At 51.4% G+C, this 27289-nt stretch overlaps 1 protein-coding gene and 1 long non-coding RNA gene across 3 annotated transcripts in view; one reads left to right on the top strand and one right to left on the bottom strand.

Annotated features, from left to right (window-relative positions):
- BEAN1 (brain expressed associated with NEDD4 1) overlaps nt 1–27289 on the bottom strand; it is a 36505-nt gene that overhangs the window by 8417 nt on the left and 799 nt on the right. The window contains exons 2-3 of one of the 2 annotated variants that reach the window (XM_028091961.2): nt 18045–18151; nt 1433–1696 (exon numbers count right to left, since the gene is read on the bottom strand). In XM_028091961.2, the coding sequence (XP_027947762.1) occupies nt 1433–1696; nt 18045–18069 (289 nt within the window). In that variant the 5' untranslated portion in view covers nt 18070–18151. The remainder of the gene's footprint in view (nt 1–1432; nt 1697–18044; nt 18152–27289) is intronic. The other variant, XM_028091969.2, reaches the window with a different exon arrangement.
- Nucleotides 2414–4107, top strand: LOC114200063 (uncharacterized). Its single transcript, XR_003607390.2, has 3 exons — nt 2414–2530; nt 3064–3553; nt 3701–4107. It is a non-coding gene; the product is annotated as an uncharacterized LOC114200063 (long non-coding RNA).

Below are 27289 nucleotides of genomic sequence, written 5' to 3'. Positions count from 1 at the left end.
GGTGAGGTCTTTGGGAGATGATTAGGTCGTGAGGGTGGAGCCCTCATAATGCGGATCAGTGCCCTCACAAAAGAGACCCTAGAGAGCTAGCTCGTCCCTTCTACTGCGTGAGCACACAGCGAGAGGGATGCAGGCCCTCACCAAGATACGAAATCTGCAGGGGCCTTGATCTCGGGAGTCCCCAGCCTCCAAGAACAGAGAAATACATTCTCTTGTTTACAAGCCACTCCGTTTCTGGTATGTCTGTTATAGCAGCCTGAACGCCCCAACCTCAACTTGCTTATCTGTAAATTGGGAAGGTAATAAAAAGTAGTCCAACCTCCAGGACCACGGTAAGGATTAAATGAGATTATGTGTGAAAAGTGCCCGGCGCACCGTGACGCCCCGACTGCCCAATTCCTCCCTGCCTCAGCTCCCCGGCTGCCGCTGTGGGGAGCCGTAATTGCTAAAAGGTGATCCCTTCCTCACCCAGTTAACTCTGGAAAGGGGAAGGAAGTAGCACAAAGCTGCTCGTTGATCAGGGCGTGTTGGGAGGGGGCTGTGGATTTCAGGCCTCCTGAGGTCCAGGCGGATGAGATCCAACCTAACCAGTTTTTACATTTTTCTTTTCTTTCTTTCTCTCAAGCTCTGCCTGTCCTGGAGAGGAAAGACTCCCAGGCCTTGCCATGGCTCTGGAGCCTCCAGATGGCTTCCCCTTCAGTGTGATGGTGACCTCCGGGCCTATGTAACCCCCCAACTCTGGGCAGAGGCCCCATCAGGCCTCAGGGCAGGTTTTTTTCCTGCTCTTGACAACCGTTTGGAAATTGAATGAATTGAGCTCCTTCTTGCTGCTTTTGGATAACGGGCCCCTTCTAAGTGTAAAACAGAGTGAGGTGGCTGCGTTCTGTAAAAAGTTCAGGCCTTCTGGCCAGACAGACACTTCCGGGACTGGTTGGCCCAAGAATTAGCCACCCGCCCTGTGTAAGGAAGATTCTCCTAATTGGGAAACTCTCCAATCAGTTCTGTGTGCACTTTGCAGGCTCTCTGGGGGTAGATTCATTCACTCATCATTCATGCCATCATTTATCCATCCACTTATTCATACAGCCATCCCACCCCCCACCTATCCATCCCTCCACCTTCCTATCTAGCCATCTGTCCTCCCATCCCCCTCACCCATCCCTCTCTCCCTCCGTCCCTGCCTCCAGGCTGCAGCTGGACCAGACCCACACTGACCAAGGCTGGGGAGTAGCACCACACCCTCCCTTTGACCTTTGGCGTCACCCTTGGCGGACTCCGGGACCTCTCGGGCCCCTGAGAGCATTCTGGTGAGTGCCTCTGGTCTCTTCCTGACCCCGCTGCCCCACCCATGACAGGGCTGCCACCTCCCCCACCGTCCCCTGGGTGGCAGTCACAGACAGGAGGCCGGGCCCCGGGGCAGATGGCAACTCACAGTATCCTTGCTCGTACTCCCGATGGTGACGGCGGCGGTGGCGGTGGTGGTGGTGGTGGTGGCGGCGGTGGCGGTGGCGGTGACGCTGGAGCCGGGCCTGCCGGTCCCTGCGGATACTGCCCACGATGATGGTGATGCAGGAGAGGATGATGACCACACCTATGACTGCACTTGCCACCAGTACAGGAGACACAAGCAGGTGGCTGTGCTCCGAGCTCTCTGAGAACGTGGGGTAGAAATAGCTGGTGCGGTTGTACCGAGCTACTGCGAACAAAGAGAGAGAGGACACTGGCTCGGGGCTTCCTCCTCCAGCCCTGCTGCCCTGTGACTGATGTGTTGCTACATAAATGGAGGATAGTCTGGGTTCAGCCCCACGGACTGGGTCCTGCCTACCTGTGCGAGGGAGGAAGGGAGCAGTGCTTTGCTCTCCTGCCTCAGGAGCCTCCGCTACTGGGGCTTGACCTCCCCTCCTCTCCTCTCCAGCTCTGGCCCGAGAGCTCAACTAACTCCCAGATAGGAAAAGAGAAACTCAGAGAGGGCAAGAGGCTTACCCAAGGTCACACAGCAAATCAGTGGCAGAGCTGAGGCTTGAACTGAAGACTCAGGACTAGACAGGGACTCTACTCTGCCAAGACTTGAGGTTGGAAGGTCAGCTTTACCAAGATCTTGGAAAGGGGTGGGTGATGGACCCAGGAGGGGGGGGTGTCAAAGTATGAGGACCAACTCTGTTGGCCTCCGACACTGGCTTTCTGATGGAAAGGGTGGGGTGAAACCTGCCCAGGGAGGTTCCAGGGAAATCAAATGGTAACTGACCCAGACATGTCAACAGGTTGGATCAGAGCAGAGAAGGCTTCCCAGAGTGGCTATACTAATATTAAAAAAAATATAGACTTTAAAACAAAAAATGTCATTAGAGATAAAAGGGACATTTTATAATGACAAAAGGGGCAATCCATCAGGAAGTTGTAACAATTATAAACCTATATGCACCTAAGAACACAGCCCTAAGATGCAGGGAGCGAAGGCTGATGCACTGAAGGGAGAGACCAACCATGCAGCAGTAACAATTCAAGACTTCAGGACCCCACTTTCAACAAGGTACGGAATTCGGTTTCATGTCTGCTTTTGACTGGTTGTGACTGCTTGAGTTTTTGAGGAAGTGCCAGCTTCTTTTTATTCCCTTGGCTCTCAGCTAGCTGCCCTAAGCTCCAGTTGTCCATTTTTCCTCAAGACCCACAGATGAAAGGTGGCAAAGGGAGGCGCTCCTCCTTGTCTCTCTCTGAGGCAAAAGAGATCTGTTTAAATTGTCCAATCTGACCTCAATTTAGGAGGACTCAAGTCCTTGGCTGTGGACATGAAGCATGCCTGCCACTCTTTCCTCAACTGAGACCAGTGGTAGATGTTACTAAGTGACAGTGGTCCTCACGGTGATTCCTCCTGGTCAGGAAATGGAGCTTTTGGCCCCACTCGTCTAGTGTGACCACAGCACCCTGTGCTTCTACTCTGGAGCCAGTAGCCAGGGCTTTGGCTGGGACTGGAGCTGAGCCATGGTGACCTGCTACCAGATTCTCTCTAGTATAGTCCAGACTGGCCAGCTGTCCAACCGATGTCACCCTTTTCCTCCTCACCAGGTGGCCTCTCACTTTGGAAGTCAAGGGCAGAGCTGGGGTGTGTCAGGGACATCAGCTCTCCTCAGAGAAGGCAGGAGTGTGGAGGGGTCCACACGGCCATCAGGGCTCTGGACTGTCCCACTCGGTGTGTCCCTGCTGCTGCCATGGCTTGGGTCACATCGGTCACCCATGACTCAAGGCAGATGTGCTCCTGGAGAGCTGGCCCATCCAGGCTGCAGGTGCCCAGCATGGACACCTAGAGCTGGATGTGAGGGTGCATGCCTGTTCTGCTCAGCATGAGGTGCCGGCCCCTCAGGGTCACCTTGAAGAAGCCCCGGCCTCCACTGTGTCAGCTGCAGACTAGAGCGCCGCCCCCCGGCAGTGCCCGTCTCATTATCAGCTGGGCGCAGGGATGGCCTCACCCGTGCCTGCAGATGGAGCCCATAGGCACCAGCATCCACCTGCACAGCCAGTTGAGGGATTAATCTTCCAGGCACTGTGACTGGCAGAGGTAGGTGCTGATTTAAATTATGAGGGAAACTCTTGCAATTTCTAAACGCGGGGCCCATTTTATCAACCAGATATATATGACGGCAGAGAAACAACACGATGACAGCCCTCCTTCCCACCCCTCTGCCTCCCTGTCCCCCTACGCCAGCTGCAGCAAGGACAGAGGATAAAGCAAGCTTTGCCTCCATTCTGGACTTTCTTGCCAAGCTTCTTCTACAAAGGTGCCCACGGTCAAGAGGAAATTGTGCCTTACAGTACCAGCTCTTCCCTGAGAGGCCGCCCTCCCTCCACAGAGCAGCCTGAGTAGCTACCATCTCTGGGACACCTACTGTGTGTCCCACTCCATGCTTAGTACTCCTCACACACTTAATTCTCATGATGGCCTGAGATGGGATCCCCAATTTAACAGGTGGAGAAACTGAACCCCAGATAGGTTAAGTAACTTGCCCAAGGTCACGTAGCCCACAGAGAGGGAGCCGGGTCAGTGGGCAGCCTCAGGCCCACGCTCTTACCCTCGCTGCTATTCTGTGGTTACCAGGCACTAGGCTCTGTGGTGTTGGGGTTTTTTTTTTTTTTTGGATCTTGATAAATTAAAACGTTCCTATCTCTAAAACGATGCTTGGCTTCTTCTGGATCACTTTATTGTAGTCAAAGCAGGCCATGACCTATGGCTTATGCAGGGTGGAGGCGTATCAACAGCTGAACATTGCTGATAAGACACCAGGATTCCGAAGAAGGGAGCCCGCGTGTGTCAGGAAGAGAGAGATTGTGGCAAGCAGGTATTCAGGGCTGAGGGGCAAACAGTTCAGGGCTGGGGGAGGGGACCCCTCTTCTGTGTATCCTCCATCTCTGCATCTGTTCCAGAGATGTGGTTGGGACTGTGGGGAGGGGCCCTGGGGCAATTTCTCCACAGAGGAACAATGTGAATACTAAGGTAGCTCTCATGGAGCATTTACCAGCACTGGTCAGGCTCTAGACCCTTTATGAGCACCAGGATCTCATTTAATCATCACAGCAACCTGAGAGGTAGGTGTTGTCTTTCCCTCCGATTTTACAGATGGGGAAGCTGAGGCACAGAGGTAGAAAAAGGGGTGGAGCCAAAATTTAGATCCAGCTTGTTCTATGCAATTCCCGAGCCTACACTCATATTCTCTCTGTTTCCACATGGGATGAGAGCCCCTGGGGGGCAGGACCCATGTCCTCTCTGTTTTGTCACTGGGTTTCTCCAGTGACTTGGGCCAGGCCAGCACAGAAAGGGAGCTTGGGAGCCATTTGAATCTCAAGGCGGGAAGTCAGGGATGGGTTACTCTGTGTGTTTGGGTGTGTAGGGGCGGGCTACGTCATTCTAACTCACCCACCAGCACTTCCTTCTGCTCATCCCTCACCCCACCATCCAGCCCAAATGCGGGATCCACAGATATTCACAAGCACTGACAGATTGTTGGAATGGAAGAGGTATCATTGTCTAGGGGAGTAGATCAGGTCTTAACTGAGGAGTCTGGGTCTGGGGTGGGCTCCAGATTGATGCTAAATCAGTCTGGCAAATTCCACCATAGGAGAACCTTGGGGCCCCCGTGAAGGCTTGGTGCGCCTGAGGAATCATGGGAGAGGCGGAGCAGCTGGTAGCGGCCAGACCCTGAGGGCTCTTGAACGTGGAATCAAGAGACTGTGCTTTATCTCCAGGGCAAAGAGAAACACATGGGTGAAGGAGTGTGGTCAGAGTGTTTTAGGAGAGCCCTCTGGCTGCAGACTGGGGAGCAGAGTGGGAAGTGGGGGACCAGGGAGGAGGCTGATGCCAGGGTCCACAGGAGCATGGAGTTGGGGTGGAGGAGGCTGAGGCCCATAGCCCCACACTGTGCAGAGCTGAGTACGGAGCTGGGCTCAGGTGAATGCACTTGATGGGCATAAGGCCACTGCAGAGCGTTCCTTTGCCTTTCTGCAAAGATGTGCTCCGAGCAGGCCTCAGGGACAGGCCTGATGCTTCCCTACTCTGCAGGTAGGGTCCCAAGGCCCCCTTTGGGGCTGGGGTGGTACCCAGGGCCATGGGCCACTGCTGTGCCAGGCGGAAGTCTCTGCCTCCAGACTTTGGGTCCCAGGCTGGGACTGGGAGCCACAGTGGAGTCAGAAAGCTCTACGTGACCCAGGCTTGCATGTGGGGTGGGGTCTTCTGGGGCCTGCTGCTTCTCCATGCAGATGCCTTTGTCACCCTCATTTATAGATAAGGATGCTGGCTCTTGGTGAGCTGAAGATTTGCCCTAGTGTTGTGGCAGATCTGGGATTTGAACCCAGGCATGTCTGATAATTCAAGAGAGCAGGATGTAGTGGGGGTGGAGGCAGGGGACCTGAGTTCTGTTTCTGGTTCCATCACTCACAAGCTGTGTGACCTTTGGCACGCCCCTGCCCTCTCTGGACCTGCTTGCACTCTGTCCAAAGAGATACTTATTCTTGAACATTCCTCCTTCCAGGGTGGGTGAATGGGTCTGAGAGGGATGGGGAGGGGGTGGCATCTGGGTGCGCCCAGTGGGTGTGAGGGGAGCTGACAAGATCCAGTCCTGTGTCAGGGGGATGGGGTCAGGGCTGGCTCTAGTCTGGGGAACATGCAGGGCAGGGAAACTGAGGCAGATGATCACTACCAAGTCCTTGTTGAGTGTAGCGCGCAGGCAGCTCTCCAGTCCCTCTGTCTGGGTACAGGGCAGCGGTCTTTGCAGCCTGAAGCTCCCTGAGGAGTGTCGGCAAGGGAAGGGCATCGAGACACTGGAGGTGCTGAGCCAACATTTTTAGGCCCCTAGGCCTGCCCACTCCCTCGGAGAGGCTGGCTAGAAGGAAAAGGGGGGCCATCGGCTCACATCTGACTGATGGCTCCTGTCACAGGAAAGTCTGAGGACACTTGTCACAGGTCCACTTCCCTGGCAAGTCTGGCCTCAGCAGTGCACTTCTTCCTACACTGCTGAGCCCACCAGGATGAGGCCAGTGAGGTCACTGGAGGGAATGTGGGGAAGATGATTCAGGCGCCATCTTCCCTCTGTTTGATGTTGGTTGGTCCCAGCCTCCTGGCAGGGATGTGCAGAGGGGCTGGGGCAGGGGACATGGCAGGGCAGGCTGACTTGCTTGGGCGTTTCTGGGTCTCCTCCTCTGTTTTTTAGGGTAGCCTCTCAGCCCACTTGCCGATACCCAACCTCTGGTTGCCAGGTGTCTCTGATGGAGAGATGTCGGAGTGCTGGGGGCTCGGAGTCAGGGATGTCCACAGGGTGGGGCTGGGTCTTGGAGGACAAACCAGCAACATCAGAGGAGGGAGGAAGGAGCACAGAGGGGTGAGGTCCCAGCAGAGCTCAGAAAAGGAGGTACTCCTTGGGTGAGGCTATAGGAAGGTCACCTTGATGGTAGCTAAACATTGGGATTATGGAGGTGAGGAAAAGGTGGCTTGGTGGTCAGGATTCTTCTTACAATGGGGATGCGTCTCTACAGGAAGTCAGCTAATGTCATGTCAAGATCCTGAAACATTTTACTTGGCCATTTGTGGCATTATAAGTGGGGTAGGTTATAGTGGAAAGGAGGATTGTAATGTGAAGTTATCTATCAATCCTCTATAAATTCACTCAGCCAACCAATCATCCACCCTCCCATGTATTTACCTGGGCATCTATTCAGCATTCACTTGATCATGCATCCATCCATATATTCAACCATCCATCCATCCACCCATCCACCCACTCACCAATACTCATTAAGTGCATATTCCATGCCTGGACATGTGCTAGACACTGGGAACATGATATGAATCAGACCATAATGAATCTCCCCAACTGTGGGAAGCAAGAGGTCCCACGCAGGTGCCCCAGTGCCGAGAGGAGAAGCTTGGGACACGATGGAGCTCACTGCTCTCCCTTCACACAGAGTAGCTCTGCTTCATCTGTTTTTACAGATCAGGCTTACCAGGGGAGTGCTCCACTGCCTAGTAGAGGATTCTCAACCACTGCATTAAAATATAACTGGAAAATCTAAGTGACTACCCATAGGCCTTTCATGATTCCATAAATATAAGATGAAAGTGATTTATTCCACTATTAAGATGCCACTTAAATAAACTCACCAAAATTAACTCATATGGACTATCACTTCTACATATCTAAATTCTGTAAGCTTACTGTTTTGTTATCATTTGCCAAGGTTTTATCTCTGGTTTGATGGATAATTTATTTATTGGCTGGCAAATTCACTGTAACAGTGTCACGAACCGCTTTTCCCTACTTCCACAGAGCAAATGGTGAACTGGCCAACATTACAGAAGCAAAGCCATGACAGAATTAGGCTTTCCACTTGAGCCCACACCAAACTGTCATTTTCTTGCTAGAATCATCACTGGCCCTGACCTCCTCATTTTCTCTCCTCTTTTGTCAACACCTGAAGTTGGCTCTTACGTTGTTTTCCACAAAATACACAGGTTTTTATAACACCAGCTGAGTCATGGTCAATGTTCAATGAGTAGGAAGTCATGTAATTGTGTTGGGAAGCAAATGCCGGGGGGCTGGCTTGGCCCACCCATCAGCTGGGGGGATTAGCTCCTACATCCCAGCTTGCATTATGAGACTCAAAATCATGGCTTGGAAAAATGACCATTTACAACAACATGGACTTTCTAGGAAGTTCATGAATAATTGATATATAACATGTTAAATTTATGAATGCTGCAAATTATCCTCAGCTATCCCACCACAAGCTGGTCCAGGCCTGAGCTCTGTACTTGGGCCACAGTATTCTCTTCCTCAAGTTTTGCTTTGGCCTTTTGCTTTCGTGGGTTCTGATTCTGGAAATGTTAGAGGTGATGGGACTTGGTCCCCTGCTCCACAAAGTTTCCCTCAGCTCCCAGAATTTATGAGGCCATCTGGGAAACCACCAGGGCAACAGTGTATTAAAAATAATGTCCCAGAAGTAGACAGGGCTTCTGGGAATGCAAGAATGGTTTAAGACCAGGAAATCTATTAATATGTCATTTCCGTAGGTAGGATGAGAAAAACTAGTAGATGGGGCAAAGCCAGATACCTCTTGGCCATGATAAATCCTGGTGATCCTAACTGATTGTTAACATCACACTGAGCCATGGAGCTTTGGAATCATTTCTCACCATGGTTTGTGGTGGTTTGTGGAACATGGATTCCTAAAAATATCATGGGATGTCTGAGAAAAGCCTTTTATCCCCTGAACCCCCAAGATTGCTTTGTAGCCCCTAGCGATCTTTGGACCCAAACCAGCTCCAGTACCAGGGCCTTTATTCACCAATATTCTGAGAAGGGTCACTCCTCAGCCACCTTCCGGGGCGGGGTGTGGGGGAAAGCCTAGAGATCTTCCACCAGCGCATCTTGTCCTAGGCTCTGGCTAAGTAAGACACTGACGGCCCTGGGTTCAAAGCCTAGCCCTGCTTCTTGCAGGCAGTGCCCTCTGAGCACTTCACCCCTCTGAACCTCTATCACTTCATCTATAAAATGGAAACAGCAATCTCTGCTATGAACTAATCAAAGCACACTGCCTAGCAGAATGCTTGGCACACAGTGTGTGCTCCGAATATGACAATGAAACCTTAAAATCTTAAAGATATCCCCTAGACAGAGATCTAAATGTGAAAGGCAAAGCAGTAAAGCTTCAAGAGGAAAGCACTGGAGAATGTCTTCATGACCTTGGGTTTCTTAAGCAGATACAAAAATACCATTAAAAAATTGATGTTTGACTCTATTAAAATAAAGATCTTTGGTAGGAATTTGGGCTTCAAGGTGGGCAGGGGGGTCAAGGAACTACACAGGCCTGAGATGTGAACAGGGTCAAGGCCGTGGCTGAAGTAAGCAAAAGGTTTTGAAAGACTTTCTTAATATATTCATCATTTGCAACCTGCCCCAGGACATTGGAACATGCTTCCCATGGAGGTTCATGTCTGTACAGGTGCCTGGAAGTGGTTAAGAGATCCCAAGACACAAAAGCGTCCTTCTTCACATCTTTGTGGAACAATCCACTTTTTCACAATTAGTTGTTTCCCTGTAAGGGGTTTGTTCTTTGCCAGATACCCAAGAGAGTAGCAGCACCGTCAAGTACAACAGTTCAATGTCAAACAGTATTAACAGACTATAATACGTCTTGTGATGATACAAGAAAACTAATTTTGCAACCTAGGCCTCATGTTCAATGAGGGGACATAAAACAGCATTTCTTCAAACAAGTGATAAGTAAAAAGCCCCGCAGGATTCCTTTTCAGTTGGAAAAAATGCAAGTCTTAGCAGCAGCTGACAGGAAATGTGCGATATCTACCCGGCCTGTCTTTTGATGATGACTCACATGACCAGTGCCTTTGGCGCCTCTGATTACCTATGTTTCAATATTCCTGTGCCTTTAGTATCTCCATCCTGCAGCGATTTCTGCAGTAGAACTATGGTCCTTGGGTGCTGAACCAACCCTACAAACAGACCCTCGTTCTGTTTTTATGATATGTTTTTGCTTTCTGTTTTCCGTCAAAGCCAGTGCTGAACAAAGGGAAAACACCGTGGGCACCTTTCTCCTCTTACACGTGTTCATCACCTTGCCATCCCTGTGCCTCTTGTAATAAGACAATAGCGTAGAGCTGGGCCTCTCGTTCTTGTGCACTTAAAAATAAATCCTACTGTGAGAGAAATGCTGGATGTGCTAGGACTGAGCAGGAATTGAGATTGAAATGATGGGTAAACGTGCGTTAAACCCTACACTGAACTTCCGCACCGATTGTGGTGACACTTAAGTTCAGTGTTTTTATTTAATACTCAATATAATTTATATTTTAAAAGCATTCAAAGAACACTCCACAGGTTTTTGAATATACAAATCCTGTTATAAATTACATAGTGTCTGAGAATTTGATACTCATGTTGTTTTAGATAATTGGATTTTACGCTCGGTAGATGCGCCAGTGCACCGGATCGAGCAGCTGTCTTTGATCACCCTGCTCCCTCCCGGGGGTGGCGTTGGGGGGCGGGGGGGGTGCCCAGGGCCGTGGTTCCCATCGCTTAGGGAGTGGCGGTGACCCACGGGGTGCACGGACCATAGCTACGTGACACAGTCCTGAAACTGTCGGAACCGCTGTCAATACTTTAAAATGTTGGAGGTAACTTTTTACCTCGAAAAAAAGAAAGGAGATTTTTGAAAAAATTTCAGTTATTCCATGAGCAACCCTTTATATTTCATTGAACTGAAAACGTGAAATTTCAAAAATAGCTCTTTAATAAGGCTGCCATCCAACTTAAGAGGGGCCCGCCCTGGCTTTTATGATTATAAAATTGTATTCTCGCTGTTTTTATTGCACCACCCCCAATCCTCACCCTTACCGTCATTCCTGGGGGAGACAAGTATCATCCAGGGGCTGAAGAGCCTGGGGTCTGGGCAGAGAAAGCTCTGGAATGACTGTCTCTAGCAAGGCCTAGTGATCACCTGCAGACCTGGAGTCCAGGTGTGGGCCGGTGGGCAGAGGGAGTAGCCCCTAGAAGCTGACCGTTAGGGGACTGATGGAGGACACAGTGTTTAAAAGCAGAAAGAAGTGAACAAAGAGGACTCTGGGAGCTGAAGTGTACTCGAGCTCCCAGAGGGGTCAGTGTGGCCAGTGCCCTGGGCTTAGATCCAGAAGCCCTGCTTTTGAATCCTGTCTCCTCCTCTGGTGGGTCCCAGGGCATGTGACTTGTCTCTCTTGGGGCCACTCTCTTCTCTCTGGAAAGCAAGCAGGACTGCCCACTTCTGCAGTGCCGTCATAGAACAACCAGTTTTTCCCAGTCACCCTGGGCACAGTTCCAGGTGCAGGCAGAGCTGAATTTCGGGGTAGCTAATCTAGGGTAGCTCTTGGCAGAGATGCCAGTGTCCTTACACATTCCTGTTTGCAGGAAAATCCACCTCCTCTCCTCTCAGTGCACTTGGCTTTGGGATGGCACAGGAGACAACTCTGAGGATCGTGCTTTCCTTGGCAAGATTTCTAGATACAGAAACCATTGCCCCCTCCACCAACCCGGGGCTCAGTTTCTAGAGTTTTCCTTTTCCCACATTCCCTGGTTGTGGCAGAAGAGGCTGGACAGTGGTCCAAGTGATGACGACAGTGTCTTGGTCCAGGGGGCAAGATGGAGTCAGATTTGAAGGTGAATCCACTAAATGGAGTTGGCAGTGGATGAGATGGAGAGCAGTAAAAACTGACAAAGTTCGGGGCCTGAGCACAAGGAAGGACTGAGCTGTCATTTAGTGAGATGGGGAGGATGATGGGCAGGTTTGGTGGGGGACCGCGAGTCAAGATTTAACGTCTTGACCTGTTACACCTGAGATGCTCTAGAGACCCTGAGTGGACATCTGAGTGGACATACATCTGAGTGGGGCAGACGGTTGGATATGTGAGTCTGGAGCTCAGGGAGAGTCTGGAGCTGGAGATGTAAATTTGGGGGCTGTCAGCGTATGGGTGTCACTCGATGCCATGAGGCTGGATGACATCACCCAGGGAGCTCACTGCCGGGTGGGGGGGAGGTGGTGGGCAGTGAAATGCAAGAACCCTGCCACCTGGGAGTGCACTGCAAAAGCTGGGGGGGGGGGTACTGCCGCCATTACAGGTTTCCCCCACTGTCTGAAAGTAGAGCGTTCCCACGAAACCTTTCGTAAGCCAAAATGGTGTAAAGTGAAGAAGCGATTATCAGCAATTTATTTGGAAAACAGTTCTAGCATTCCCAGACCCCAAAAATAACCTCACTTAGGCTTTTCTGATACCTTAGGCTACATCTTGCTAACAGATGCACAGAATTAACCGAGATAAGGCCCAGATGCTCACAGACACATTTTCAGGCTCTGGTGGCTGGATGTGGAGATGCTGCTGGGCGTGGTTTTGGGGGAAGGAGCTTGGTGGGGTTGCTCTTGCTGCCTGGGGTGTCAGCTGCCTCTATTATAATGGCTGGCTTCGAAACAAATGCTGAACAGTCTTTACTTTTTTGCAAAAGCAAAATCGTCTTCCGATCTCTTCTGGCTAGTGGAAAGAGGTACTAACATAGCTCTTAACGTGGAAGCGGAGTGGCGTAGCTCAAACGTTCAAAAACTGGCGAACACCTGTAGTATTACATGAGGCGTTCAAGCTGAAGTGGATACCTTCCTGCCAGGGACCCTAATATAAAATGTGCACTTACAAGTAAGATTAGTGATCGGATGCTGAGCAGCGGCTCTAGTCAGACTCTGCTAGACCAGAGAACTCTGAGGACGGGCAGCCAAGACATTCGTGGGGCCCTGAAGTCCTGCTGCAGACTGGACTCTCCATCCAAGGGGTGGGGATGAAGGGGTGGGCTTGACTCCACCCTTGTCTGTTTGGCCATCTGTGGTTTAGCTAAAATGGAGCCCCCAAAAGACTCACCTGGGGTATATCCCTGGCCCCATCTTTTTCTTCCTGTGTCACCTAGACTAGCTTCTGCATGTCCTTGACGCTCAGCTTTTTCACGTGTGGAAGGGGCACACCCATCCTTCTCTTGCAGGGTTGCTTTAAGGAAACCATGTGAAGAGATGATCCTAAGGCCTTGTAAGCCCGTGACCTGTGATACCTCGTTGGATCCTTGCAGCAGCCCTTTGAGGGGGAGCCTTTTATTCACTCTCATTTCACAGATGAGAAACCTGAGATTCAGAGAAAAATGTCTAGCTGAAGTCACTTCTTCTATTCCCTTGCCCACTCCAAAGTCAGACCACAGCAAGGAATGAACAAGGGTTTCTTTCATTCCACAGGCCAGCGATCATTGGGTAGTGCTCGCTTGTGTTTGAGAGAGCCTGAGATGGCATGGAGGCTCAGTAGGAAAGAGGGCGGCAGTTGATTAACAGTATCTGCTCTGGGCACAGGAGTGGCGAATGTTGAATGTGTCCCATCATTTGCGTTCCTTGCCCTCAAGTCCTTCCTTCTGTTGATAGCTAAGTCTCTGCAGAGGTCACTGTTACAATGAGCAGAGCAGAAAACAGTAGTATCTGGTCTGAACCCCAAACTTCCCTCCGAAGTCCCCGTGTGTCTCCATTTCCCTGCTCTGTCACTAAAGATGTGGGGAATACTAAGCTGTGTAGCGAGGAGGTGGTCAGGAGGATGGCACTTTCAAGCTTTTTGAGGATCTTCTCAGTGCCTGGCACCAACTTTGATTCTCCTTGTGGAGCATGTTAAATCTGACATCACACCAAAAGGCTGGTATGACTATTTCCATTTTATAGAGGAGCAAATTGGAACTTCTAGATGTTAAGTAGCTTGCTCCAGGTAGCACAGCTGCTAAGAGTCAGCACTAGGTTGGACACGAACCCAAGCACTGTCTACCACATAACACTGATTCTGAGGGAGACCCAAGCCCGGCCAGAGGCTCGGCCAGACTGTGTTTCCTGCCAGCCTGTGGACAGCCCAAGAGCTTAGCAGAGACAAAGTCCAGCTGACTTCTCTGTGGATCAGCAGATGCTACCTTCCCTGGCTCCTTCCTGCTGTGATACAGGCTCAGTCTCTCTTGGGTCCCCCAAACCCCTCCTCCCCCAGATCTGTTCCCCACGGCCAGAGGAAGGCAGGCCACCCCCATGTCACAGGGAACTCCATGGAACTGCCATCTGCCAGTGGCTAAGAGGTTATGAAGCATCTGTTCTTGGAGCCTGGGTTCTGGGGGAATCCTGGGCCACTCTGCCCAGCTGGGGCCAGATGGAGAAGGCTCCTCTGTCTCCGGCTTTCCTTGGGAGCCAGGCTGGTCCTCCTCCACCTCCCTCATGGCTTAAGGCTGGAAAATGGCTCACTGGCCTGGCACTTGCAGGCAGAAGACCCAACTTCCCACTTGCAGTGGCCAAAGCCCTCTGGGCTTCCCCTTGCCTGTTCTTGCCTCTGCCCTCTCTGCCTTCAGTCTTCTCACCTGCAGAACTCGGGGGAGGGGCTGTCACTGGGGGGCAGGGATGAGCTGCAGTGCCTGAAAGGTGAGATGGGGGCAGGGGCAGGGGAGGGATGCCGTGTTGTGGGCCGTGCCTGGGAGGAGTCGGCCCAGCCTGGTCTGGTTAATGCCTGCATGACTCCCAAGAAGCCAATGGACAACCCTGCTTCCCCCAGTGTCTGAAGCTGTGGAAACCAGGCAGACCCCTGCCCGTTGCCCGGCTCTTCCCCTACATTGGCTACCCTTCCCCGCTCACTCTCCCCGGCCCCCTGAGCTCTGACTCCTAGGAGTGGGGTCTTGCTTGGGAAATGCTGGGGTTTGTTTTTCCTTCTGGGGCCCTTCCCCCGCCACCTTCTCAATTGGCAGGGGGTAGGGGTGTGGAAACCTAAATGGGAACAAGCTATGGCTCCTACCCTAAGTTTTCCAGGTTTTAATGGGCTTTGGTATCTTCCTATGTACTGGGATAGATAATTTTGTGAGCTAAGAAGGTTAAGGCAATTTCATTAGATGTCTAAATTCACAGTACAGGAAAGGAGGTGTTAAAAAAAAAAGAGGGTGTGTGTCCATGTCAGGGCCCTCCTGGGATTTCGGGTTTCATTCTTTAGAATGTTCCCGTGTCAGGTGTTTTTAGGATGTCTGGAGTTCCGTGGTTCTGCATCCCTTGCACAACTTGTGTGAGGGTCTCTGGTCTGTGAGCTGAGGAGGCTGCCCACAAGGCATCTGCTTCGACTTGATTCATTTACTTGTCCAGTTGTTCAATGCACATTTACTGAGGCAGTGATTTCCAGGTTGAATCTGAAGCATGGCCCAGATGGGGGCAAAGCCTGAATGGCAATCTGACGGCCCAATTTGGAAACCCCTGGGTCTCCTCAGGCAGTTGATGGGTGTGTTGGAGGGGAACTGAGGGTCCCTCCCAGATTTTTGGCCCGAGGGACTGAGTCAATGGTAGTGCCCTAAAGCAACAGAGCAAAATCAAGGCAAGCCAGCTTGGAATGAAGAGCTGTGTCTGGGACAGGCTGAATTTGAGGTGCAGGGGTGCGGGCTGCCCAGGGAAGACAGGCAGGAGAAGACAGAAGAAGGAATCTGAAGGCAGGCAGAAACTGGGCGGGAGAGAGAGCCTTGGTAGCTGCCGGCCTAGAAGCTGCAGCTGAGAGCAGAGTGAGGATGAGAAGATCTGGAGAGTTCGGAGGGGGAAGTCCAGGGTGGGGTTTGAGGCCCGGGGACACCAGCGGCAGAACAAGCGTGGCAAGAATCCATCCTCCCCCCCTGCCAAGGGACACCACCCATGGGTAGTCAGAGGCCCAGATGCCCAGAAGGGCTGAAGGAGAACCCAGAGGGCTCAGAGTCAGGGAACCCAAAGGAGGAGTCCTCCAGAAAAAGCTGAAGTGACCAACAAGGAGATCTGGAAGCTGGATTTAGTGACACAGAAGTGGATGGGATGTGGGGTGGGGGTACACAAGCCAGACTGAAGTAGGCTGGGGTCGCTGAAAGGGGGGGACAGTGAATACTTCTTAGACAAGTTTGGAGAAAAGGGAAGGAGTCAGACTGGAAAACGTGAGAAGAATCTGGCAGAGGAGGAGAGGGAGGATGGAGGAAGGGGTGGGTCTGCACAGCCCCACGGTACTTGGCCTACCATTGCCAGGGACTGCTCCTGCAATGAAATCTGAGCCGATCCCCACCTATATGTAGACGTAAGCACAGCTGCTCTGGCTGAGGCAGTGGGCAGTGAGGGGCCGAGGGCTGTGCCTACCCATGCCCCCCCCCCCTTGTCTTCCCTGGAGCCTCCCAGCAGCCACGAGCTCCTGGAGCCCCCTGGCCTCAGACCACCCCTTCATCTTAGAGAGGAGGCCTGGCTGCCTAAAGCCACAGAGCCAAGCTGGTGGCAGAGTCAGGAGCTGCAGCTGCTCCCCCACCTACCGCCTCCAGCTCCTCATCCACAGTGTTTGACTATACGTGTATTCATTCAACAAACATTTATTGAGTGCGCACTGCATGCCAGGCACTGGGCCTGTAGGGGGAGGGGCGGCTGTGTAGGAACCGCTTCTGAACAGCCCAGAATATCCACGACCATATCCTAGTATCCTCAGGGGGTGGGTATGCAGAGGGCTGTCCTGTGCTGATGCCCTTTATTTGTGTAGACAGGGCTTCACAGGGCCTGGCTTGGCCCCAGAAAGTTCTAGAAAGCCCTCTACACTGAGCAGCCCAGTTTTACCCTTTACCAGCCTTCTCCATTCCCAGCTGCTCGAGGGGGTGAGGACATAACCATTCCAGCCCTCTGTGGGGCAGGTGTTCCTGGACAGGCAGCCTTCTCACCTGGCCTGGGGCTTGGGCTTCAATTTCTTGATTATGCCGCAGCAGCAGTGACAACAGTAACAAGACCTTACCGAGCTTGTACCGATTCCCCCTTGACACCGCTCTGGTGATGGTGAATCCCGCCGTTGCCATATTCCCCAGGGCATGCCTGGTGACGGTCCCACCCAGACCGGATAGGCCAGTGTCCTCTACCTGCCCACAGCAGCAGCCCCTTGGTGTTCAAAGATTTAACAGCTGAGGTTTCGACTGTTTGGAAGAGAGGACCCCGACTCCAAGATGTGTAACATGTAACCAATGGTACACGTTTGAATAGACATTGGTGATTGGGGGTGAAGGATTTGCTAGAGTGAGCATGCGAGAGGGGAGATGACAAATAGATAAGGTGGGGATAAGGCAGGGTCCTTGATTTCACACAGACTCATAGTCCTGAGACATCAAGGAGAAGGGATGTCCTCCCAAACTGCACCAAGTGATGGTGGTTTTGGGGGGCACAGGAGATACCATGAGAGAAAGCAAGTGGCTGCCATGAGGACAGGTGAAGGGGACCCTGGGGTGAGTGGCGCTGGTGGAGACTAGGGGAGTAAGCCAGAGGGGGCTGTAGCCTTCAGCCCCAGGGGTACACCTGATTGAGCCCATCACCTGGACTTATGGACATCAGGGAGCCATGAGAAGAATGTTATGGGCAAAATCACCGCAAGGCTTCATTAGATGAAATGAATTAGTAAATGCGGGGCTTCATGGTGGGGATACTGCAGGGAGGGTTTCCTTAGGACAGTGGACTCTGACGAGTTATGTTCTGTGGAGCACCAATCCTGTGAGACATTCCTTGTGGTCAGTTAAATTTGGGAAGGCCGTTGGGCTTTCTCTTCCCTATGGCAGCCTCACAACACCCATCACCACATTAAAGGCTCTGAAAAGTCCTGTGGTCACAAAAACTACTTAACTTGTCTCACTCAGCACTTCCCACATTCATTTGGCCATGGAATTAAAAAAACAAAAAAGTAATCCCATTAATATCCCTCAGAGGAAACCCGCCCCACACTTTGGGAAGTGCTGATACAGACAGACGGAGGGACAGGTAAAAAGGGGGATGTCTCTTGCTGATGTCAGGGGTCTTCTGTGTCCTCGCCCCCCCCGCCCCCCTGCCCGTCATAGCACATCAGTCCCTCATCAGACCCTTGGAGCTCTCTGGCCAAACATCCTAGAAACATTCTCTGCAACCTTGACTCCAAGCCCAGCCCTTGCCTGGCCCTGAGCCATGGAGGATGTGGGGAGGAGACTTACAGGGACAGGGACGTTTGAAGGACATGTAATCCTTGGAGCAGAACAGCGGAGCCAGCCTGCCCACGTGCAGAGTCCTGACTTCGTGTGAAGAAGGATCCGCCGCTCACCTGCAGAGACACAAACAAGCAGATGATGATGGGGACACCCACACAGCACCCCCGACCCCCAGGACACTCACGTCCCTGGGTTGTCCACCTCTGGCAAAAAGGTGGGGACTTTGATAGCATGTGCCCACTCTGGGCATGGAAGGGGCTGGGGGGGCTCTGGGTTGCGGAGTATGGGGGTTCTGGGGCAGGGGTGGGGCAAAAGCATGTTGGGGTCTCAGTGATGGGTGGAGGGGGGAAAAATCTCCTCTGGGTGGACCCCTGAACAGGAATGAGAAATCCCCTGGAGTTCTCCTGTCTAATGTACCTGTGAGATCCCACTGCTTGAGACAACTGCAAGGGACCATGGCATTCTGAGCATCTTATAACTGGAAGGACCCTTAAAGACCAGCCCAAGGTCCTCATATCACAGAAGGGGAACAGACCTGCAAAGGGTGAGGAACTGGTTCAAGGTCCCAGAGCTGGCTTTGGAAGGGTGTTTAGAGTTGCTTAACTGAAACATTATTACTGTTATCCCAACACCTTTAAGGGGATGATGCTTTTTTCATTCTCATTTTATAAATAAGGAAGTTGAGGCTCAGAGAGAGGTAATGTAGCTCGTCTAAGGTCACACAGCTTCTAATTACAGGCGGGGACTAGAACCTGGGTCTTTTTGACTCCAAAGCCCCCCCTGTCAGCCAGCACACACTTAGAATGCACCTAATAAAGGCCAAGAGAATGAAAATGTCTCTTCCCCAATCTCCCTTGCCCCCCACGTGAACTTGGTGTGATACTGGAATGTCTTTGTAGAAAGAGAGCACCAGGTCACTCTAATACCAATTTGCGAGAGAGGAAACATTTTTAAAAAGTAACCCAGCCTCCCATGCTGCTAAAGATCTGAATTGGTTCGGTCTCTCCTGAGCTCCAAGTGACATGAAGCTGTATGAACAGCAGGGAGATATGATTCTTATTTTCTAGGGAGTGTGGTCACTAGACTTGCAGAAACCAAACTGTACCTTTGGGGGTTGCTGAGCAGGGACCCTGAATGTAGATTTCAGTAGGCTCTTGCAGGAGAAAGATTGTAGCCAGAAGTCAACAGGCAAAGAGCCTGGCCCCTCCAGGTCCCAGGAGGCGGCTGACCTACCTGATTCTGGGGATGACACTGTGGACAGAACTTCTGCTTAAGAGGTGGGTCCAGAAGTTCCCATCCTTGTCTCCCACAGAGATCCTTTTTATTATATATATATTTTTTCCTCCAATGGGAGCCACGTTTTGATGGAGACCATTGGTCAAATTGCACTGATTAATAACATTTTTTTCTGTTTAATAAATGAATCAAAGACTTATCTTTGGAGGGCCTGAGCTCAGAAGTCCAATCCCTCTGCTGTGACTTTGGGCGAAGCACTTCACCTCTCTGAGCTGCAGTGTCCTCAGGGGAAAGCAGGGTAAGGCCCTTCACCGGCTTCAAGGATGAGGGGTATGTACCTCATGTTCATTCTGCTGCTGTCTGAGGGGATGGGAGGGAGGGAGCCATTGCTGCTCCCTGACCCTGGAATCCCCTTTTCCAGATGGCTCCTTCCAGCTCAGCCTTCTGGTGTGAACCCCATGCTGGTCTGATGCCCACTCCCAGTCCCCACAGAAACCAACAAGAGTTTTGATGGGGGAAGTGAGGGTAGGATGTGATCTCCCAAGGCTTAGTAGAGAAGTCTCTCTGCTGTGACAGGCTGCTTGGGGAGCTGTGATTTCACACCAGAAAATTCATGAAGAATCTCAGGGCCTGGGATCTATGCTTTCTAAAAATACATGTGTGTACATGGGTCTGTGTTCATGTCTGGGGGTGTGCCTGTGTGCACTGTGGCCATGTGTGTGTCTGGAAGGGGACTTAAGTGGGCTGACAGGTCATCTCTCGTGGGGCTTCCAGAGAAGTCTTTCTTAAAGGCAAAATGGATTATGTCACTCCCTTGCTGAAAACCCTTTCATAACTCCCCAGTGTCCTTAGGAGAATGACCTGGCTTCTACCATTACCTCCACAGCCCTGGGGCTCTGCTTAGCTCTCTAGTGAAGTGGCATAATGTGAGTGCTTAATAAAAATATGCTGAATGTATACTTCCTACAGGGGCACGCTGGTGGCTCTTGATGCTATGGAGGGTGCTGAGCACGCCCTAAACTCCAAGTGGTTGTCCCCAAGGTCTTGCTTCTCCAGGAGGCCCCCTGTACTCCCTTCTTTCCTCCCGCTGGACCCTGTGACTCTCAGAAGAAGGCTGAGGCTGCAGTGGGCGTGGGAGAGGTGGGAGATGGGCTGTCTAGGGCAGGGGGCACCAAGAACCCTCACAATGCATATTTTGTGGTCAGTCTGGGGGTATGGTGGGCAATGTGTAAGTTTCCAAATGGCTCAGGAGGCTGGCAAGGGGCTGGGTCGGGTAGACATTTCTTCATATGGAAGCCTTATGGGCACTCGAGCTTTCAGGTGGGACCCACATTCACCAGGCACCTGCATGTGCCAGGTAATGGCACCAACATTACTGCAACATGTCCCCTGATGTGGGTAACATCATTTTCATTTTGCAGGTGAGAAAACTGAGGCTCAGTGACTTGACCTACCCAAGGTCACAGAGAACAGGTGGAGAAGGAGCTGTGCAGGGTAGGGTCCTGTACCCCCAGTGCTCCCCAGTTACACCAGGGACACCCCACAGAGATCTGACACCCTTGGTGCTCTGGCTGGTCAGCTTCCTGAACCTTCCCTGGGTTTTTTATACCTCCAGGCTATTTCCTCTCCCTGGCATGTCATTCCCTTCCTCTCTACCTGGCAAACTCCCATTTAGCTGTCAACATTCAGCTCAAGAAAACCCCTCTTCAGTGAGGTCCTCTTTGACTGCGGGAGACAGAAGAGTCACTTTGGCTGTGCCTCCAAAGCACCTGGACATCCTTCCAGGACAACTCTGGTTCTAACTTGTTCTAGATTATTAGCTTCTTGTGTGGGTATGGCGGGCCAGTGTGGCTTCTGGGAATTCACATGGTGTTGGGCATTGAGGGGACATTCAAAGGTACGTGGATTCTAGAAAAATCTCCCTTGGCCTGATGTCAGCATAGGACTGCAGTGTTGAGGCTGCCTTTTAATGATACTCAACTTCTTGAGGGGAAGGACGCCCATGTAAGGAACTGAGATGGTCGCCGACATCGTGGGTGACAATGATGCTGACGTTAGCTAGGGTACCATTCCCTGCATCATGTAACTCAATCTGCACCTCACACACATCTTGCTGCATTCTCCCAGGATCTCTGGCTTGCATCAGTTTATTCAAATATTTACCAAGCCCCTAGAGTGTGTCACACAAAACCCTTGGAAAACAAGAGGGGCTTCGGGGGTCCTAAAGCGGCAATCCCAACCTCACTGTGTTCTCCTCCCCTCCCCCACTTGTGGATTTCAACATGAGGACCTACAGGAAAACGATTTCATGGTAGCTTGGGTGGAGCTTTGGTTGGGGTCACGGAGACAAAGGAGCTGGATGTCAGGTGTCTGTGTGCGCAAGTGCCCACCCTGCTCTTCCCCACATGTGACCAGAGCGGCAGTGAGGACACAGTAGGGTGGGGGTGGTGGGTGGCCAGGTCTGGCACGGATGGGCTGAGACTGTGCTTTGCTGGGCGACGAGTTCCGAAGCGGGGACTGCGGGCGTGGGGGTTGGGATTGGACCCACTCTCAGGTCACGTCTCCCCCTGCCCGCCTGTCTCGGAGCCCGGCATCCGAGGCGAGGCGCGTTCCTGCCTGTGACTCATCTGCGACTGTATTGTCTGGCTAGGAATCGGAGGGCGGGCGGCGGCGGCACTCCAGGCTCTGAAGTGGCTTAATGGTGTGCGGCAAGTCCACGTCACTCCCATTCCGCCTCACGTCCCCACTCCCAGAATACCTCGTCTGGGGCCCACTGCGACACTCAGACCTGGGCAAATGCGTATGTGGTTGAGGGGGGGCGGCGCCGCGCCCCTGCCGGGCAGAGCCGAGCTGGCGGAGCTGGGCTGGCGCAGTGTGCAGGGGCGGCACGGCGCATGCGCGGCAGTCGGACCTGGGAGGGTTCTGCCGCACCGCGGTAGACGGCGGACAGCGAGGGGCCGCAGGAGTGGGCTGGCCTGTGCAGGAGGCCACGTGATGTCGTGACGCCGCTGCGGCGCCCGCTCTACCGCAGTCACGTGTTGTCGGCCCAGGGAATCGCAAAACAAACCCCCCATTTTGCAGATGTCAACACTGAGATTCAGAGGGGCTGGGTGAGATAATGAGCCCCCGGCCCCAAGACCGCCCTGTGGAGGATTTTCAGCAGGGGAACGACACGGTCTCTTTTAGGAACGTCTCCCCGGGCTGAGTGTAGAGGGTGGACCAGGGTGGGAGGCAGGTGGCAGAGGAGTAGGGAGGCTGTGGCAGGAGATGATGGGTCTAAATGAAGGGGAGAGTGAACGGAAAAAAAGAGAGGCCGCATCCATTGGTTCGACGGGGGTAGAGAAGAGAAGTGAAGGAAACACTGACTAAACCTGTTCTCACCGAGCTTCTTGCTAGCAGAGGAGACACCAACATAATGGTGGGATTGGTTAGGTAACAGTAAGGGAAGGACAGAGGCAGTGTGTGGGTGGAGACTGAACATTTAGGTACAGTGGCTGCAGAAGGCCTCGTTGAGAGAGTGACCCATAAGCGAAGACTGGAGGAAGGGAGCTGGCAGGGTGAATAGCTGGGTAGAGATCTGGGAAAAGACTCCAGGTAGAGGGAGCCGACAAGTGTAAAGGCCCCTGGGCAGGAGCGTGCTGGGTGGTTCTGAGGGACAGGGTGGGCTGTGTAGGGGATAATTAAGAAGCAGGACAGAGAGATCAGATGTAGAGGGTGAGGAAGAGGGAGGAGTTAAAGATGATTCTGCTTGGGTGACTGGGGGATGGTAGAGAAATGGAGACTCTTCCAGAGATGCACGGTGATGTGGAGACTCTAGGTCTAGACAGTCGGGATAACTACTGGTTCTCTCTGTCCTTCCCGCGGTAAATGCGCAGGGACTATTTACTGAATGAATGAATGAATGAATGAATGAATGAAACCATCTCACAGGGGTTCCGTCAAGCTGTGGGTTTGCATGTCATTGCCCAGAGCGAGAAGAAAGTCAGAGATTCTGGACTTTGGCAAGACACACTAATTATAAAAGGGTTGTATCTACCTCATCAGGCAGGGGGCTAACTCCTGGGGCTGGAGGTAGAGGTCCCCAGGTGGCAGAAACATTTCTCCTCTGCAGGAAGGTCTTTATGTGAGGCTGGGACCCAGCTGGTGTCTTCCCCAATGGAGAAGAACATTCCTTGGCAAGTAGCCGTCTGTAGGATCAACTGCCACCTCCTTCTTCACTGCCACCAAGGCCCAACCTCTAAGGCTTGATTTATTGTCTAAGTGCATAAACCAGTCCACCTACCAACTGGCAAATAGGTCTGACCAAGTGGGTAGAGAAGCCTGATTTAAGGCTCAGGAAACACCACAAAGAGGACACAATCATTATTTATGGCAGTGAAACATGGGGGACAACCCCACTGTCCAGTAAGAGGATAGGCTGAGCAAATTATAATGGAATAATATATAGCCATGAAATCATATTTTTAAAGACATTTTAATAACATTGATAAAGACTTTTAGTATAATGTTAAGAGGAAAAAAAAAACCCAGGTTATATTTTTTAAAAAAGCAGGTTATAGAACTCTGCGCACAACATGATCCTTATTTTGTAAAAGAAAAAAAAAAACCTAGAGAAAATATTCATATATAGAAAAAGATTAGAGAGGAAATAGATGAAAATATTCACAGTCATTGTGTTCAGTGGGCAGTAGTGGGGTTAAGGAGGATTTTTGTTTTTTACATTTTTTATGATTTTCCAAATTTTCTACAGTGAGCATGTATTACTTTTATAACCTGAAAAATCATTAAAATGAAAATTTGAAAAAACCTTTCATGCTAACAAAGAGTAATTAAGTGAATAAGTCAGTGATAGTTAACTCATTGAAAAATTTTAAAGCTAACTCAATTGCCTTTGAACATGCCATTTGTTATTGTAAAGATTTACAAAAATAACTTGTCTTTGAACTTACTGATAAGGAGCTTTATTAAAATGTTAGGAAAATAATTCCATTGTTTTTAACCTTCATCAAAATTTCCCTGGCACTTGAGCAAGTCCTATTTGCCAAATTTTTGAGGGAATGGTTTCTGCCATGAACCTTAATGTTTTATTTTCAGGCAAGCTATATACTTGGCAAAAATAATAACAATAGACCTTATGTTTGTAAAACACTTCATAATTTGCAAAGCATACTAAGTGCTGGGTACTATTTTAGGCTCTGAATATAGGAGATATCATCATGAACAAAATGGTTAAAAGTCCCTGCCTTTGGGGAGTTTATATTGATGAGGGAAGACAATAAACAAATGAATATGATATAGAGATGTTGGGGGTGATAAGTGCTGTGAAAAAAATGGAGAGAAGAGGGATAGGGAATAAATGGGGGGGTGCTCTTTTAAGTCACTTTGATTACTGTTTGAATAGTGAAGATGTCTCTAAAAATTCTCTAGCCTGTAGACAATTAATATAGAGGTATAAAGTGATTGAAGATATTCCTGGAGGAAGCATTCCAATAACTAATTACACATCATCTAAGATACAAGGTGCTAATTATCAATTTTATAAACTCATAAAATTATGATGAGTCATAGGGATGTTTTAAGTATTCTATACCTGGGCAAAGTTAGATAGCCCTTAACCTTCCTAAGCCTCAGTGTTCTCATCTATAAAATGGGGACAATTTCAGTACCTAAATCAGAGGACTGTTGTCAGAATTCAAAGGGAAATGCTTGGAAAACAGCATGTGTTCAATGTATGTTCATAATGTAGACATGGCAAGGCCACCAGGAGAGGTCCATTTGACATTGCCTGATATTTCCTATTATTCTTCTAGACTCACAACTCTACTGGGAGGTGTGTAATATTTGTTCCCACTTTCAAGAGAAAATTGAGGCTCTGAAAGGTAAATCTCCTGCCCAGAATCATATGCTATAAACCCAGGCAGTTGGCTCCAAGTAGCCATGCTCTCAGCCACAGCTCTATTTTGTGCTCACTTGCCAAGGGGCTCCAGAAGCCCTCCTGGCCTCAGTTTCTACTTTTAGGAGCTGAGAGCAGATTGAGACCTTCCTGGCCCTTACCCTGTGCTCTGAGCACTTCCAAGGCAAAGGCTTCAGGTAAAAGGCCAGAATGTGTCTGATTATTCCCAAAGACTGGAGGTAATGCCCATATCCCCATCACATTCCCTATGGGCTGTGTTCCAGAAACTTATGTGGACCAGGAGACACAAACCTCCCTAATTAGTTCCTGATTAAGTCCTTTGGGAAGAAGAGTGAGGATTATGGAAGATGCAGGGATGTGACATCCTAGTGGGTGAATGGGGGTGGGGTGGGGTACAGAGGAAGAAGAAGAGAAAGGGGGTTTCTGTGTAGAAGGAGCCCTGAGGAGGCAGCCCACTCTGCCTGTCTTCCCAGCTCCCCATCAGGCAACATGTGGACAGACCCACCCCTCCCCTGCCCTGTTCTGGGCAGCTGCGCCACAGGTGGCCAGGACTAGCATGGGTGTCCACAAGATGGATCTCTGTTTTCTTCCCAACGGTGCTCCTGCCACTTACACCCTCCATGCCACCCCAGAGATGCCAGCGTCCTCCCCTAGGTGCTGGGTCTCGCCTGCTCTGCTCTGAGCCTGAGGCCCCCAATGCACAGACAGGGAGATCTCTTCCTGGGGACCTTCCAGCTCTGAAGTCCTAACCTCTGGGTCAGCCACTGGCTCCATTTCCTCCCAAGGTTCATCATTTCTGGTGCCTCCTGGCTCAGGGGCCTGGATGAACACACCACGGTCAGCATGAAAACATGGTTGGAACCCCTCAGACCTCCTCCTGTCTCCTTGTCCTGGTGGTAGCTCCCCCTGCTGCTTTCTGCTGCCTGTCTGAGCCATCGCTACTGGAACGTCCAAGCCACCTGATAGGCTATGGCTCCTCAGGGAAAGCAAGTCCTCCCCACCCCCACCCCCAAACTGCAGAGTGGAGAGAGGTGTGCAGAATTCTCTTGCACAGATTGTGAGAAATGCGTAAGAAGCCCTCCGCCAGGGCAGCAGACATGAGCCAAGGGCAAAAGGAAAAGTCAGTCAGACAGAGTCTTTTCCCTCCTGGATGGATGTGGTGTGATAAGGGAGGAGAAAGCTGGCCCAGGCAGTAGAAAGCCTGGGGAGGAGGGGATGTCTGACAAAGGGCAGGCCCTAAGTTTTGAATCACAATTAGATGTCATCAAGGCCTTGGTGGGTTCAAAGGCCTCCTTGAAGGGGGCTTGGTGGGGATCATGTCCCCACCACTTCAGGGGAACTCACTCTGCCTGGCATCTACTGATGCTGGAAACTTCATAAAATGACACCTGTAGCCAACCTGAATTGAGTCCTGGCTGTGTGCCAAGCCCCATGGTAGCCCCCCGCCCCCAAGCAGGATTTCACTGAATCCTTTCAACACGCGTTCGCCATGTTTCAGGTGGGGAAACTAAGGCTCAAGAGAGGTTAAGCGCCTTGTCTAAGGTCACACAACTAGGAAGTCAATCAAGCCCATCCTGCGGTACCAAAGCCCTTAAACATTCTGCTCACAACAGAATCTTGCCTACTTGTCAGTGGAGGAAATTGAGGCACAGGGAGGTGAAGTCAGGGTGTTTGGGGAGGGAGTCTTGAGGGGCATCCTCAAGGCAGGTGCCGGTGGGGCTGTGTGGATCAAGATCAAGGATCAAACTCCTGGAGCCCCTGCCTCTCACACCTGTCACTTGTGCCTTCGCCTTCCCTGCCACCCCCGCTTGGCCACCCCCGCTGACACTGGTGTGGGATCAAGAGGGCAGCTCTGGGTCTTCTGCGCACCAGCTCTTCTGCGGAGCCGATGGAGGGGGGGATGGGGGAGGGGGAGGAAGGGCTGCGCGAGTCAGCCGGGGGTGGGGTGGGCACTAGTGAGCCTCCGAGGGCGCTTGGGGAGAGGCGGCTGTGCCGCTTGGCGCTGCGCAGCCAGCCAAAGCAGCGGCCTCGGACCCAGCTTCGGGTCCCACTTACCACGCAAGGGAAAGTCTGCCCCAAAGCGAGAGAAGGTGCGGCGGGG

The sequence above is a fragment of the Eumetopias jubatus genome, unplaced genomic scaffold (genome assembly GCF_037043125.1).
Source record: "Eumetopias jubatus isolate StellerSeaLion01/CBP00866 unplaced genomic scaffold, mEumJub1_p1.0 scaffold_10, whole genome shotgun sequence".
Lineage (NCBI taxonomy): Eukaryota > Metazoa > Chordata > Mammalia > Carnivora > Otariidae > Eumetopias > Eumetopias jubatus.
The sequence above is the reverse complement of the archived record's forward strand: the minus strand, read 5'-3'. Positions and strand labels throughout refer to the sequence as shown.